Below are 15,351 nucleotides of genomic sequence, written 5' to 3' on the forward strand. Positions count from 1 at the left end.
TTCTTCTTCTTTTTCTTCTTCTTCTTTGTCTTCGTCTTCTTCAGCCTAAGCATGTTTATGAACACCTGAAACAGGTGCAGGGTCCTGGAAAGGTAAAGCATCCAGCCTAAGACATCGCCACTAGGGTGGCCCAGTGAATCCTTTTCAGCTTTTCCACCAATATTTTTAATATTTCATAACAGTGAAACGTTTTGAAGATCAAGAGGAAGTGTGTGTGTGTGTGTATTGCAAACAATAAATGACCCATGGAGAAATGATTAAACCAAGGAGAACGTTGTATTAGAGAGCAACGTCCTGCAAACAAAACGCAACAACACACAGGTCCAGTCTTGTTTCAAAATAAACGAACGAATCAATAAACAAACCAGTGTCTGAATAAATTATAGGAGGTCCGTTTTGACTATTATTATTAGTTTTGGTGATTTGGGGGATGGGGGCGGTATTGGCAGCTCAGCATCCTGTAAATTAACCAGGTGATAAACGTTTGATTTTGTTGCTGTTACCAAGCCTATTCAACCACAGGCTTGGCTAAGAATACTCTCTAGTCTTTACACTGACACTTTCAACCCGCTAACTGCTCGCCGGGTTGTTGTTTTTTAATCTAACCTGTTCATGTGTGAAAACACTGTGGGAGCGTTTGCACGGTTATATAATTACGCGCGAGGAAGAAGGAAATAGTTATAGATGTGTTCAGGACTGACAACGGCTGTTTACCCAAAGCCCACTATCGAGCCATCGTCTATTAGAAAAACCAAGGACACGATCCGATTGTGACCTGCGGTTAAGGAGGCAATCCCGGGCACGCTTCCCTGAGAGCAAGTCTCATTGAACTCAGTGAGACTTCAGTTCTGAGTAACGAGGGAAGGATTGCACTACAAATTTCACATTTTAATCAGTGAACCTGGAAAGTGCTGACTTGTGGCTGAATTGAGACGCTGGATTTTTTTTTTAAAGTAACTCGAGGGCCTTTTTGCCAAAACAAACTCCTCCATGTCCTTCTTTTACAGCGTAATCCCAGGCATGTCTACTGGAAAGAAAGTCTCACTGTGTTCCATGGGGCTTACTCCCAGGTAAGTGGGTATAGGACTGACGCCTTCTAATCTGCCCCCTTTACCTATCTTACACAAACCAGAACGCAACCACAAAACACAGAGATTAATGTGCGAAATCTGGTTGGAAGGCAGCTCTCAAAACTGATTAATGGTCATCCTCTGAAATAGACATTTCCCCCCTGTAATCTAGTTTTAGTTTGTTTTAAATTGGGAAAGGATTCTAAAATACCACCCCTATAATTTCTCTTTAGTATTTTACTCGTAAGAAAGAAAGAACACACAAGAAGGATTTCATTGAAAATCCCCAATCCAAGCCTTAGAAGTGACACATACACACAAAGACTCATTTTATGGTCTTCGGAAAAGTTATTTGTGGCATTTATTTGATATTAGCCTTTAAGAAAAATGGCTAGATGAAAAGTCCTCGGCTGGAGGGAAATGGGAGAGAGAAGCAGGGTTTAGAAGAGATGCGCTAAGGAAAGCGTAAATCTCTCTCTGAATTAGCCAGCCCCTTGGATAATGTATCTGCAAAGTTACAGTGCAGCTCATTGGCTGACGTCAGGGGCGTCACAGAATTCCCGGGCTATTCATTGGCTTTTTCCACGTGCGGGCCATCCTCACGTGCTTCCGGTTGGACTGAAAAAAAAGTGTGGCTGAGAGATTTTTTAGGGAGAGTTTGTTGCAAGATCGGAGCTGTCAGAGATTTTGCCTTTTTTATATATATAAAGAGAAGTGGAGGGAGGGGGTGGAGGTGGGAGAAAAATATGCACGTGCGAGCTGGCGATTAAAGCATCTGCCAAGACTGATCCGGGGGCAAAGCTGACTCTGACACTTGGGGGAAACCCCAAAGCTGCGGCGTTTGAAGAAAGATGGGTAGATTGTGAGAAGACTTGGGGGGAAGGGGGAGGGGTTTGAGGGACTGGTTTTGTTGTGGTCTCTCTCTCTCCCTCTCTCTCGCTTTTTTTTTTTTTTTTTGGGAAGGGGCGAGAGAGAGAGAGAGAGGGAGGGAGGGAGAGTGGAAATATAAGATAACTGCAAAAAAAGGTGAATCCCTCCAAACGTCCGAGTCTTTGGATATCTCTCTCTAGATTCCGGTCCAAGCCAACAAGTGGATTTTATATTGCTTTTCTCCCCCCCCCTCGTTTTAAATCATCTTCCTCCTCCTCCTCCTCCTCATCTCACCACCTCCTGGAAAAGTGGGGTGGGGGAATCGAGAGAAAAGACAGCGATCCCCGGAGCTGGCGGCTGACTATGGAAGAGCAGACGGACAGCGCAAGTCAGCGTGAGTCTGCTCCCACTCCGGCCGGCGACAGCTCCCAGCACAGCAGCAGCGGCGGCAGCGATGGAGAGAGCGCTCCGGTGTCGCCCAGCAGCCACGCTCCCGTGTCGCCGGCCGCGCCTTGCCTGGCGCCTCTGCCGCACCACCACCACCACCACCACCACCATCATCCCCCGCAGCAGGCGCCTCCGCCTCCCCAGCAGCAGCGGCCGCCGCCGCCGCCTCCCCAGCAGCAGCATCGCACCACCAACTTTTTCATCGACAACATCCTGAGGCCGGACTTTGGCTGCAAGAAAGAGCAGCTCTTGACCCTCGCGGGGACTGCGGGGGGGGGAGGAGGAGGCGGCGGCGGCGGCGGCGGCGGCCGGGACAGAGGCCTAGATCGCGCGGCCAGCTCAGGTAGAGAAAATGTCAGCCCTCTGCTCGGCAGGCCCCCCAACCCGGCCTCCTCTCTCCTTAGCGCGGATTCGCACGGGAACCCCGACCGCTCCTCCACGGCCTCCAAGGCGAGCCCCGCCACGGCGGCAGCGGCGGTAGGGACGGCCAAGCCCCCCTCCTCCTCCTCCTCCTCCTCTTCCTCCTCCTCCTGCTCGGAAGGGAGTGGAACTAACCCGGCGAAGTACGGGGAGCACGCCAGCCCCGCCATCCTCCTCATGGGCTCCAATAATGGAGGAGCCGTTGCCAAGAGCGATGGTCAGCAGCCGCTGGTTTGGCCGGCCTGGGTTTACTGCACTAGGTATTCAGACAGACCGTCCTCGGGTAAGAATCCTCGTCCGTGCCTCGAGAACCCCCCTCCCCTGTCTTCTGTGGGAACGCTTGCAGGGCTGCGTGGGGTGCCAGACCGCCACTCCGATCCGAGAAACGGCAGCCCCCCCCCCGCCCCCAGCCTGCGACCCCACGGTCTGCTGAAACCAGCGGGGCTTGCTTCGGAGTAAATCGGGTTGCAGCAGGTCACAGTAGGTCGTATCCCATGCCAGTCCCATTTAGAGTAGACCCGTTGACATGAATGGGACGGCAGCTCGACCACAACGTGGGATAGAACCCGCAGGGTACCACCCGAGGGGCTCAGTGGCGGTAACGCTGCTGCCCTGGTCGACTCATATGTTTTTTTCTTCCTCGCTCGAGTTCGAAGTCAACCCAGGCTGATCCTGGGTTAAGCCGGGGATGATGGGATGTGGCCTAAAGGAGTGTGTGGCAGCCCCGCCTAGGAAGTGTTTTTGTTTGATTCGATCTATTTGCCCCCTCCCCAAAGAGCTCTTTCTCGGAATCCCCCTCCCACCAAACCCCGAAATTAACAGGACTGCCCTTAAGGTTTTTTTTATGTTTAATCTGTGTGTATCCCCTACCAAGGCTGGCTTCTTCCAAAACTGCCATTTTATGAACATTTATCCTGGACTAGGACGCCCCATTGACTTCCAAATACGTAAGGCCAGGCAGGCTCTACGGGTATGTCCAGCTCGATAGTCTGGGAAGAAGTTGCAACCTTACGCGGCAGTCTTGCCAGGCCGGTTGAAGTCAATGGGATTTCGACAGCCTAAGGCTGGTGCGAGGTGGCGCGGGCGAGGACCGAAAGAGGTGTTGAGGGCCGCTTCGGCCATTCGTTTCTTTCCTCCCAAATCCCGTGTGTTGGTGTGTGTGTGTTCTAATCCAGAAAACACAGAACTTTCTAAATATCTTTTTTTTTAATTAATCGCATTAGTATATTTTAAAAGGCAGCCTTTGACTTTCAGATGTCGGGCTAGGGGGAGAATTATTGGCTTATACGTGGCGACATAGGTGCAGACGGTTAGTATTGTGATGAATATTTTTTTTATTATTATTATTATTATTATTATTATTATTATTATTAGCTTCTGAGGAATTATAGGGTGGATGAGACACTTGTTGCGTGTGATGGATGTATTTGTGAAGGAACTGGCAGGAGGCGAGGCCCGAAAAAAAGAAGGGAAAAGGGGTAGATGGACTGTGTGTGTATGTGTGAGAGAGAGAGAGGGAGAGGGGGAGAGGGGGGAAGAGATGGGAAGCACAAGGACTTTTCTGAAAAGCAAACAGAGGCCTCCTCGCAGTGGAGAAGAAAAATCCAGCCCCCTAGGCCTTCTCTATCGTCTTCTGGTTGTCCTTTAGCACAGAGCGTTAGGCGATTTCTCCAGTGGGCAGCATGTAGCTGCTAAAAAGCACCCCCTCCCCCCCCCACACCGAGCTGCTGGGGTGAGAAATGTGTTCATACCCAACACCCATCCCCAAATAAAGGTCAGAAACTTGACGCTTCTCGGAGGCTCTTGCGAATATTCGGTTTGCCTGGCAAAGCTGGATGTAAATTCTTCCGGAAAAGGAAGGAGAGATATGTGGAGGGGAGGGCAGGGGAGGGGGCAATGAGAGCGGGTCTCTGAATCCCCAGCCCAGCGTCTGGAAGAGTCCAGCGAGGAAGCCGCTCCCGTTCAACGCCGGGGCGAGCGTCCGAGAAGACCGGCGCGATCGCCCGCACCCACGCCAGGGCCGAGAGCGCGAGGCCTGGCCTGCGGGCGCCTTTGGCGGCTGCACAGTCCAGCTCCGGAGATGGCGGCACCGGGAGGCTTGTGAGTCGCTTCGCGTCCCGAGGCTCGTTCAGCTCCCTTTCGCCGTCCCTCTTCCGCCCCCCGAGTGTCGGGGCTCTTTATGAACTCCTTTCTGCAGGCGATTGATCAATCCGCCGCTATCAGCGGCAGCCATCTCGATCACGGCGCTATTGACACATCCCCGCTCCTTGAAACTCAGAAAAGCCACTTTGATTGACTAAACGGATTGATTGAGTGATTGAGCTGTCAGCGATACCTTCCGCGGCCAAGTGCAATGATTTTATTACTCTTTCCCAGGGCCGTTGCTTTGCAAAGCGGGGGGTGGTTTTGGTTGTATTTTTTAAAGGAAAAAAAAAGGCGTTTCCCTCTACGAAGGAAGCACCTTCGCTCATTTGGCAGCCAAGCCTCTGTTGACAAATGCTGCTGCTTGGTGTGGGGTTAAAGGTTAAAAGGGGCCTTTTCTAGCCTATAGGCCCCCAAGTCCTCCTCTCAGCTCACCTTTCCAGTGTGTGCGCATCACCTCTTGCCTTCTTCCTCCAAGAAACCTCGTCTATCCTTGAATGTGCCTACTTTACTTTCCCAGTTGAAAACCATCTGAGCAGTGAACTTCACCCACGAGCCAAACACAACATGCAATTTATTTATTATTATTATTATTATTATTGCAGGGATGTGGGGGATGTCTCTAGGGAATACTGCTGGGCAGTTTGTAACTATTGCTGTTGGTTTTTGTAAATGGGACGAAAAACTGTGAGATTCATACAGCCATATATTTTACCCCCTAATGCACACGTGCGCATACACACGTGGACAGACATCCCTAAATGCATACACGCGGGCATACATACATACTAACACAACATACATACATACTAACACAAAGATTTCTCGTTAAGGTACTTTATCTTGAAATAAGCCAGTTGTCTCAGTCTGCGGCCTGCTTGTGTCAGGAGATTTTCCTCATCAGACTCTTGTTCAAGAGACTGGCCCAAATTAACACAGGATATCTTTGAAAGAGGAGTAAATCTGAAAGCAATGATTCATGTTCTTGACCCATTCTATTTTTAAAGGCAATTCCTCTTTTTAAAAAAATGCTTCTAAAAATTATTTAATGGCAGAACCTCTCTCTCTGTGTGTGTGTTGTGAAGGAGAGTCCAAAAGAACTTCCCGATATCCAATTGGGTGATTGGGGGGGGGCGGTATGATTTTTTTTTTTTTAAACCCTCCACGTTTCCCTTCCTAAAATCGTGTGTGTTCTCATTCAACCAAGCAAAACAAGAAGGTTTTCGAAAGGGCACGTCCCGTCTGAACCGCAACAACTACCAAGGAAACGTCTAGTTTTACCCAACACGTGGGTGGGATTCATTGATTCGGGCAACACCAGTGGGCTGTTGATATTTACAGTGCCCGCGCTTTATTGAAATAAAGAAACTGCTATAGCGGCAGTCTGTTTTCCATGTCTGCTACATTATTTTCAATTTCCACATCCCCTTATGGGGAAAAAATCTCAATAGAATGAGTGGGAGGTGTATCACATAATTTGCCATAGTATCCGGGATCCCGCAAAGGCTATGGAGATGGGGTTGGAGTCGGGTAGGGCCAGGAGGGCCACACTAGGTTGAAGCGCGCGGATTTCTAGCAAGAAGCCAGGTAGGCTGCAAGTGTGAGCGCGCCCATCTTGCACAGAGGCATAACTTTTCGGTAAAAAGAAATATCCGGCGCGGGATGGGATATTTGGAGGTCTCATCTGTGCCAACTTTCCCTGAGTAGAGATGGCTTCTGGAGATCTTCGTTTCCAACCATTTATACGGTTGGAAAATACTGATCCGCGGCTTTTGTGGAGGATTAGGTCCAGGTTGCTGTTCTAGGGTCTTGTGGTTTCAAGGAAATCTTTCCTGGTGTAGGAGACCCGTGCCTGTGTAGTTCTCTCTCTCTCTCTCTCTCTCTCTCTGTGTGTGTGTGTGTTTGGAGAGGACACCCTTTGCGGGAGGAGCGACAGACTCCTAAGATATGGCAGAATGGCATCGAGACCCAATTCTCTTCTTAAATTAGGCAACCATAACCAGGCAATTGAGGTTTCGCTTAGCTCGCCATAGGGGTTAGTGAGATTCCCAGGATAAGGAGAGAGAGAGAGAGTGTAGTGCTGGAGGTATGATTCTGACAGTTGGGCACCTATTCAAATTGATCTTTATAAAGTGAGCACATTGTCTAAACTTTGCTCGTTATAGTTACTGCATTTCAGTTCCTGTTTTTCTTTATTAAAATATGAAAATGTAAGAAGCAAAACACCCCTACTTGCCTATTGAGTGAAACCCTTGGTTTAATTTGGAGGAATAAAGTTTGGATCTCTCTCTGGGTCAAAACAGATTTAAACGTCCATGTGTCCCCCACCCCGCTAAAAATACATAGGCACCTTGGCGAGAAAGGTTGATAACTTTCTCGTGTGTGTGCTTCTCGTACAGATCGGCACTGTCCTTTCCCCACCCCACTCCTCAACAAAAAAACACTTCGCAAACCACTTGTGCTTATTTTGGATTCACTATTTGTTCTGTCTACCCCGATATTTATTATCTCAAAATCCAGTGGGAACTGCTTGTTGTGTATTTTGAAACATGGCTTTATACTTATGTATATTGAAGATTAATGACGTTGGGAAAGGTTTCCTGGGATGCTACCTAACATTTAACCCTTGCAGCGCTGGGAATGCAGCGTATCTGTTCTGTGGTCTTTTTGGAAAACTAGGAATTCCGCAAGTTCCCTATGAATATAAACTACCTTTTAGGTAGTTTTGCCTTAGGGCAAAAGGGGGACCCGCGTTCCCTAACGCAAGCACCTGCTGAAAAAGGTTTTTTCTCAATTTTCTCTGGCATATATATATATATATGTATAAATAAAATTATTTTCCTGAGCCGCAACTAACCAGTCGGCCATTTTTTTCTTTTAAAGGGTTTGATATCAATTAAGAAACTTTGCCTTTAAGAGATAAGACTTGACGGTTATAGGTGTCTCTTAAAGGGAAGAGGGTTTGGTAATTCGTGGGTAAAACACGGCAAAGGGTTGCACACACACGCACACACGGCAAACATTATACTTGCGAGTATTTCCAGATGCACCTAGCTCATGAAATCTAAATGAACAGATTGATCTAATTGTCAATCTATTTATCACCCTATCTGTCTTTCTATAGCCACAGGTATATAGATGTAGAGAGATCAATAGAAAACTGCATTAGATATGGTGTGTAACTATTGAGTTTGGGCCCAGACAGGAAGATTAGATTCAGCAGGTACAATCGTGAGACTGAGCAACACAGACCTTTTTCTTGGTTTAGCCCCCTCCCGTTGGTTTTTCTCTTGACCCCCCTTCTTTTCTTGTTTTTCTTTTTGCTTCCTTTCGTCTACTTCTCTGGGTTCTTTTCCTGGCGCGATACTACCGCAAGCTAGCTAAAGTTGGCGATGCTGTGTAATTATGCACTCCTACTTGAGACTAAGGCCTGTATTTACAAATGTGGGATTCACTTCCCAGTAAACGGGTCTAGGAGATGGGGGAGGATGCACCCACGTTTTCACAGTGTGGGGCTGGATAGGAAAGGGAAGCTGCAGTGACCCAAGGAGATCAGTTCATTTGCAACCCCGTCCGCCAACCCCCCTCCCCTTTTACGGTTGCCAGATGTCCCCTTTTGAAAGGGACGCCCCACATTTATTCTAAAGCGAGAGTCTCCCCATATTCCCAAACACGGCACCCCACAGATCATCCGGAGTTGCTCCTCATATCAGAACTTCGCAGCTGCGTCCAGACGTCACTTGTGGTGGTTGTTCTTTTGGGTCTGGTCTGGTCTGGTCTGGAATGCTTCTGATCTCGCAACGCTGTTCCCCCTCCCCCCTCTCTTGTCCCTACCCCCTTCCCCTTTGTGTGCGTGCGTCTGTGCTTCTCTCTCCCACCCCCTCTGCCTGTAGGTCCCCGCACGAGGAAGCTGAAGAAGAAAAAGAACGAGAAGGAAGACAAGAGGCCCCGGACCGCTTTTACCGCGGAGCAACTCCAAAGACTCAAGGCCGAGTTCCAGGCGAACCGCTACATCACCGAACAGAGGCGGCAGACTTTGGCCCAGGAACTCAGCCTCAACGAATCGCAGATCAAGATCTGGTTCCAGAACAAGCGGGCCAAGATCAAGAAGGCCACGGGCATCAAGAACGGCCTGGCGCTGCATCTCATGGCTCAAGGACTTTACAACCATTCCACCACCACCGTGCAAGACAAAGAGGACAGCGAATGAGCTTCGGCTCCCACAGACTTTGTTTTTGTTTTTTGTTTTTGTTTTTTTATTCTTAACCTTATTATTATTATAATTATTATAATATTATTATGAACCTGATCGCCAGGGAAGACAAAGAATAACCATACAAAAGAGAGAACGAGAGAGGACAATTTGGAAAAAAAATAAAATAAAGGACGTCTTTACTGCAGTGACACATTTGAGGGGGACTCAGAAGGGTGCTATTTAAAAGAAAAGAAAATTGAATTTATTGTCTATTCATAGTTATAAGGATTCCGACTTTAAAAAGATCTGAACACTTACAAAAAAAAAATCTATATAGCCAAACATCGTATGATCTTGTATATATTTAATTTCAGGTAAGAAAAAAAATGATGTGTAGCGTTTTTTTCTATTCGCTCAACCGTTGAGTGGTCTCCCCTCCCGTCTTTATTTTTCCTTGTTTGTTTTCTTAATTATTAATCTCACCCTCACCCCAGCCTTTCAGCATCTTGGTTTTGAAGTGTCTGTCTGGCTCTTTCCGACTTTGTTTTCCACCCTCTTCCCGTGAGTTCTTGTGTGTGCCTTCCCCTCTCTTTATTTTGTGCGTGCGTGTGCGTGTGTTGTTTCTTTTTCCGAGCAAGAACAATGATATGACCCACAGACTGCGAGACTGAACCCCTTGCTGCAAGCCAAAGATTTTTTTCTTATGTTCAGAATTATGTAGTCTGAAATAAAGTGTAGATTGTGTTCAGGATCTATGTCAATGCTGTAATTCTTCTCCCCCCCTCCCCCTTCCCATACGTTTAATATATTCATATATTAAAAGACCCGATGCTTCTTATTCTATATATTTTTCTCGAGTTATGTGGTACATATTCCTTCCCTTTAGAAAAAAAGGAAGCAATCAATATTTCATTAAAAATCTTCTTTTCTTTGGTTATTCGCTGTCCTCTTCCGGCCCCTCCCCCCCCCACCATCCAGAGGGGGCCAAATGTATGCCACAATCCTGTTAAACTTAGTCGTACTAATAACCCGGTTCTGTGCAAGTTTACTGGGTGGAATAGACCTACCCCGCAAAAGTGTGTATAGGATCGCAGGCTCGCCCCCTCTGACAGGAAGGGGACTTCGGTTCGTCGCTGGACTAATTTGTCTCAGTGGGACTTACTTGATCACAACTAACTTCAGCTGCACCGTGGGGATGGGGACAGATACAAGGCAATCCCAGAGTTCGTACTAGGTCCATAGGTTCCAGTGGTGGAACTCTCTCTCTCTGTGAACTCTCTCTCTTTCTCTCTCTATAGTTATATGGAGACTAATAATGTCACGAAATTTTCTGGCTCCTTCGAGTTCCAGGATGGGTTGGAAAGAAATTTGTCTGACAGCTCCCTGCTTCGCATCCAAGATCATATTGAATTTCTACTGAGGCGCCTTTTGCCAGGAAGAGCAATAGAAAGGGGGGGGGGGAAAGAGTGGGAATGATCAGTACTTTGCAGGCGGTTGCTTAGCTACACGGCATAATGAATGGACGGGGGGGGGATGCTTCCCTCCTTGGCCTTCTTCGAGAAGCTATTGTTTCTTCTTCTTCTCCTCCTTCTCCTTCTTCTTTATAGCTATGTGAATTCGGTCCTTTCATTTAAGACATTTTCCTCCCCCTCCTCCCTTCCACCATCAAGATGAAGCAAATGGTATCTCTTTCCAAGAGTTTTTCTCTCTCTCCAGCCCACGAGGAGGCAACTTGAACTAACAGTTACAAGCAGGTGGATAAATCCTTTTTCTCTGACAGGCCAATATTATTAAGAACAGAACCATTTTTAATTTGCTTGGAGATACCGTGGTCATGGGAGCTCAGTATTAATTTTGTGTTCTGGTGACTCTTCCATGAAATTGCCCGGTACCTTATGCGCATCTGGGTGTGACCTAAAAGCCAGACGCGCCCCCGCCGCCTCTACAGCACCACCCGAAACACGGTTATTCAGTAGTCCAGTGGTAGAGTACATGCTTTGCATGCAGAAGGTCTCGGGTTCAGTGCTTGGCATCTCCAGGCAGGCCTAGAAAAGAATCCTGCCTGAAACCCTGGAGAGCTTCTGCCAGTCAGTGTCAACAATACAAGGCTAGATGGACCCAGGGCCTGACTCCGTATAAAACAGTTTTCTATAATCCTATATCCCATTGAGTCTAGTTGTTCTGCAGTCTGAAGAGTTCAGGTTTTCTTGAAAGTAAATCCTTGAGTTTGGTGCGATTTTCTTTCAAAAAAGATGGTTAGGACTGCTGCCTGAACTGCATTGGATTTTGATATTATTATTATTATTATTATTATTGAAGTTGTGCTGGTAATAGCAGTAGTAAAATTCGTCCTGCTCCTTCCTCTCCTCTCCTTTATTTATTTTATATATTTAAAAACTGACCGAGATGGAATGGAGTTCACTTGGTTATTAAAGCTGTCCTTTCTTCATAAACATATATTCTTTTTGTCTCACTTTCTCATAGAAATGTCCAGAATTTTTCAAAATTTGGGGTACAATTTGAGTAACTCAGGAAAGGACAACAGACACTATCCAGCCAAAGCACTTAAACTCCATTGCTTTCAATGGGACCATTAAATACATGCTTCACTTTCTTCCACTAAAATGAATGTAACTTGCTTAACCACGGGCTGTACAGGATAAATCTAGCCTTCCAGTTTTGATTTCTTTTCGGTGGTGGTGTTGAATGGCAAAGTAGTAAGCATAAGGAAAGGTATTTACCACTGAGGTTGGAACCAAAGCAGTTCAGATCAGATCAGCCCCCCTCCCAGCTTTACAGAAAATAATGTGGCCGAACCTAATTATTGGCAAAGGCAAGGTCGTTTCAGCACTATTGTAGGCAATTTACTCACTGGTGTAGGAATTTACTCACAAGAAATTGTACTGAGGACAGTGGAATTGTTCTCTCTAGAAAACGTGCTTAGGATTGGAGTCCAGCCCACCTACATGCATTCTGCCCTGAGGGATAAAGTCTGGGGTATCTTGAATACAGTTCAGTGATTAAAAGGCTGAAGGGATGGGAAGGATGTGTCAGAGAAGCCCCTTATTCTGTGGCTGTTTAACAGCGCGCACACAAAACCTCTGTTGTCCACCATTAATTTAACATTCTGTACCACACTGGCCCAAATAATTTGGACCCCGAGCTCTATCGCTAAGTACACTTTACTTGGACGTATGGCGATCAGTCGGATGCGTTCTCATCAAGTAAGGGTGCAAAGTTAAATACTCCTACTCGGGGCTACGTCCCATTACAACTCAGTGGAACTTACTTATGAGAAAACGTGTAAGACAATTGAGCTATGCCTGTGTTTAGGGCTGGGTGATTAGAAGTGTCATAATCGCCGCGTTATTTAAAACAAAGGAGAGTGATCCATTACCTCCCCTCTTCCTTAACAACAGGGCACCCTCTAGATCAGCCCTCCAGATATTTTGCACCGCAACTCCCATCAGCTCCAGCCAGCATGGCCAATAATCAGAAATGCTGGGAGTTGTAGTCCAAAACATGTGGAGGGGACCAGGTTGGGGAAGGATGCTCTAGAACCTGGTGTTTCAGATCGCGGTGTAGAGAGAACTGTATAAGAACCCTGAAATTGACTAGAGCTTCGACCTAGTCAATTACGGGCTCCGTAATAGATGTGCTAATATCTGTCAGTGAGAAAAGCAATGTGTCCATTGGAATTTTGGTCTAAATTTATTATGTTTTATGCCTTCTAAGGAGCTTACAGCAGTGTACATATATTTCCACCCCCTTTTGAGCACGATAATCCTGTAAGGTACACTGAGAAATTGGGATTGGTTTCTAAGAAGTCATGCAGTGAGCTTCATTGCACAGCCCAGGAATTTGAACACAGCTCTTCCTAGTCCAAGACTGACGTTTTTTTTTACTAGGACCTCATCAAGCCTATTTTGTCTTGACCCTTAGAACAGAGAAGATTTGGAAATCTTGGATTAGAGCATGGTGTCACTGAGGCTATACTTCATTGACAATAGTATTTACTAAAATGTGACCTCTCCTTCTTGTCATGTAGGCTGGCATTAAAGTTCGATTTTCGAATCCCTCCCCAGAACAAAACGACATCGTGTACACACATGTTGCTCAACTTTCTTGGCTCCTCCCCCCCCCAGTTCGATTTCTTTCCCCCTCTTCTCTATGGGTTTGATTCCTATGCTTCCCAATAATTCTCAGGGCCTTTATTTCCAAATAAGACAGGCAATTGTATACATGTCTACTCAGAACTAAGCCCTACTGAGCTCAGTGAGATTTCCTCCCATATAAGTGTGGATAGGATTGCAACTTTAGGCCATATACCATTGAACTCAACAGGACTTACTCCAGGGGATACATATATAGGATTGCACTGCAGGGATGCAGTCCTCTACACCTTTCTTGCTAGGCACAACTTCTGAGTAGACAGGCATAGGACTGCACCATTAGGTTGCAATTCTGTGCCTACTTATCTGGACTTAAATCTCATTGAAAGCAGCAGGGCTTAGTTTGGAATCAATACTCATAGGATAGGGTTAGGTTGAACTGCTCTCAGCCTTCAACTTCCAGTGTGCTTCTGCATGGGTATACATACTGAGCAAAAGTCACCAAGGCTGTGATCCTGAAATATCTTACTTCAGAGTAACCTTAAATAGTGAAATTGCCCCCATTGAGTCAAAGGCTTTAGGATGCAAAGTTTTAAAATCACAATAAGAAAACTGAATCAGAACCTTTAATGCCCATCCCCGACACAGAAGGAGAAAATTAACTGAGTGTTGAAGTTCAAACATGATCGATTAAAGGTAAATAATAGAGCAAAAATCTTAATTTCAGTGCTGTTGCTCGGTAGTGCTGCTTGTTGTTTTAAATACCCGCCCATCTCACGAGAGTACGGGCGGTCTTTTGCAAAGAGGGTGCAGGGTGCTCCTAGGGTGCTGGTATTGCTCATCAAAAGATACGCGAGTGGTTTAATTATTTCTCTCCTCTCATAGACTTGGGGTTATTTGTAGAAAGGTTAAGCTCCACCCATCTACCACACCTCCCCTTTTATTTGCTGAAGTGGGAGTAAGACAGAGAAAATAACTGCTTGCTGTCGGTAAGACAGGGGAGAAACCCTTTTTGCTTTGTTTTACTTTCTGTACCTAAGAAAATCCTTACAAACCCAGCTCAGTTTCTTCCTGTCTACTGACACGCCTCCCCCCCCCCCCCCGAAGCTGTGCAGGAGACAATGCGCTTTTCCCCTTTTTAGCCGCAAACTTGCTTTCCCTAAGGTCCATTTAACGACTCAAATTTAATATATAGTTATATATATTATGCATAATATATATATATATATATATATAATGCATTATTATATGCATAATAATGTTTGTTTATGTACGTGTGCCCTGTGGGATCCTACTCCCATTTGAAGTCAACAGCAAAATGCCCATTCATTTACGTGCGCGCGCGCGCGCACCCACTCAAACCAACAGGAATGTTTCTATTGCCTTCCATGGGAATAGGAATATATTTATTTATACACATAGAAACATCTCTCTCTCCCCTCCTAATACCATGCACTCCCCAATATGCACCCTTATGAATGTGCATCTATGCCCACCATGTACTATAAAATAGCTATTTACCTATTTCCAATTTCCAGTTTATATATCTTTTATTGTCCATTCCGTGCTCCTCGCCCAAGACAAGGAACTCCTGGGAGAAATGCCTTGGCTCATTTGTTATGAATCACGGTTGAAATGTGCTGATCAAACAATGCCTCCCTCTTATTCCGCTGCGGTTTTCCTCCATACATGAAAACAAAGGCTTCTATTGCCCAATTATATTTCAGCGTGTTGAGGGGGGGAGGGGAGGGGGGGGGAGAAGGACTGTGAATACAATGCGTTGGAAAGGTTTAACTCTGTGTCTACTTCGGATTATCCAGAAAGTGGAATATAACACTGTCCTTCCATTGAGAAGGAAGAAACCATTCAAGCCCAGGTGAAAAGGAATGAACGCCGCCCAGGTTCTATTGTCTGAAAAGTGCCGAATAGAACTGAATCCCTTCCATATTCGAATGTTGGCGAGCTGGACCATTAAACAGTTTTCAACACTCAGGCGTTAAATACTGTGGTGGAATGGCTGGAGGGGAAACAGTCGAGATGCCATGTATCCGGAAATGCTAATGCTAATAATAATAATGCCAGAACACACGTGTAT

The 15,351-nt window shown here is 46.2% G+C and overlaps 1 protein-coding gene across 1 annotated transcript; it reads left to right on the forward strand.

Moving 5' to 3' along the window:
• Positions 1 to 2,270: 2,270 nt before the first annotated feature.
• On the forward strand, positions 2,271 to 9,159 carry EN1 (engrailed homeobox 1). Its single transcript, XM_084829625.1, has 2 exons — positions 2,271 to 3,090; positions 8,843 to 9,159. Exons 1-2 carry the CDS (start codon positions 2,304 to 2,306, stop codon positions 9,157 to 9,159), a joined length of 1,104 nt encoding a protein of 367 aa, XP_084685751.1. The 5' UTR covers positions 2,271 to 2,303.
• Positions 9,160 to 15,351: the final 6,192 nt, after the last annotated feature.

The sequence above is a fragment of the Heloderma suspectum genome, chromosome 1, assembly GCF_057233095.1.
Source record: "Heloderma suspectum isolate Gila_16-S chromosome 1, 16-S_ref, whole genome shotgun sequence".
Taxonomy (NCBI): domain Eukaryota; kingdom Metazoa; phylum Chordata; class Lepidosauria; order Squamata; family Helodermatidae; genus Heloderma; species Heloderma suspectum.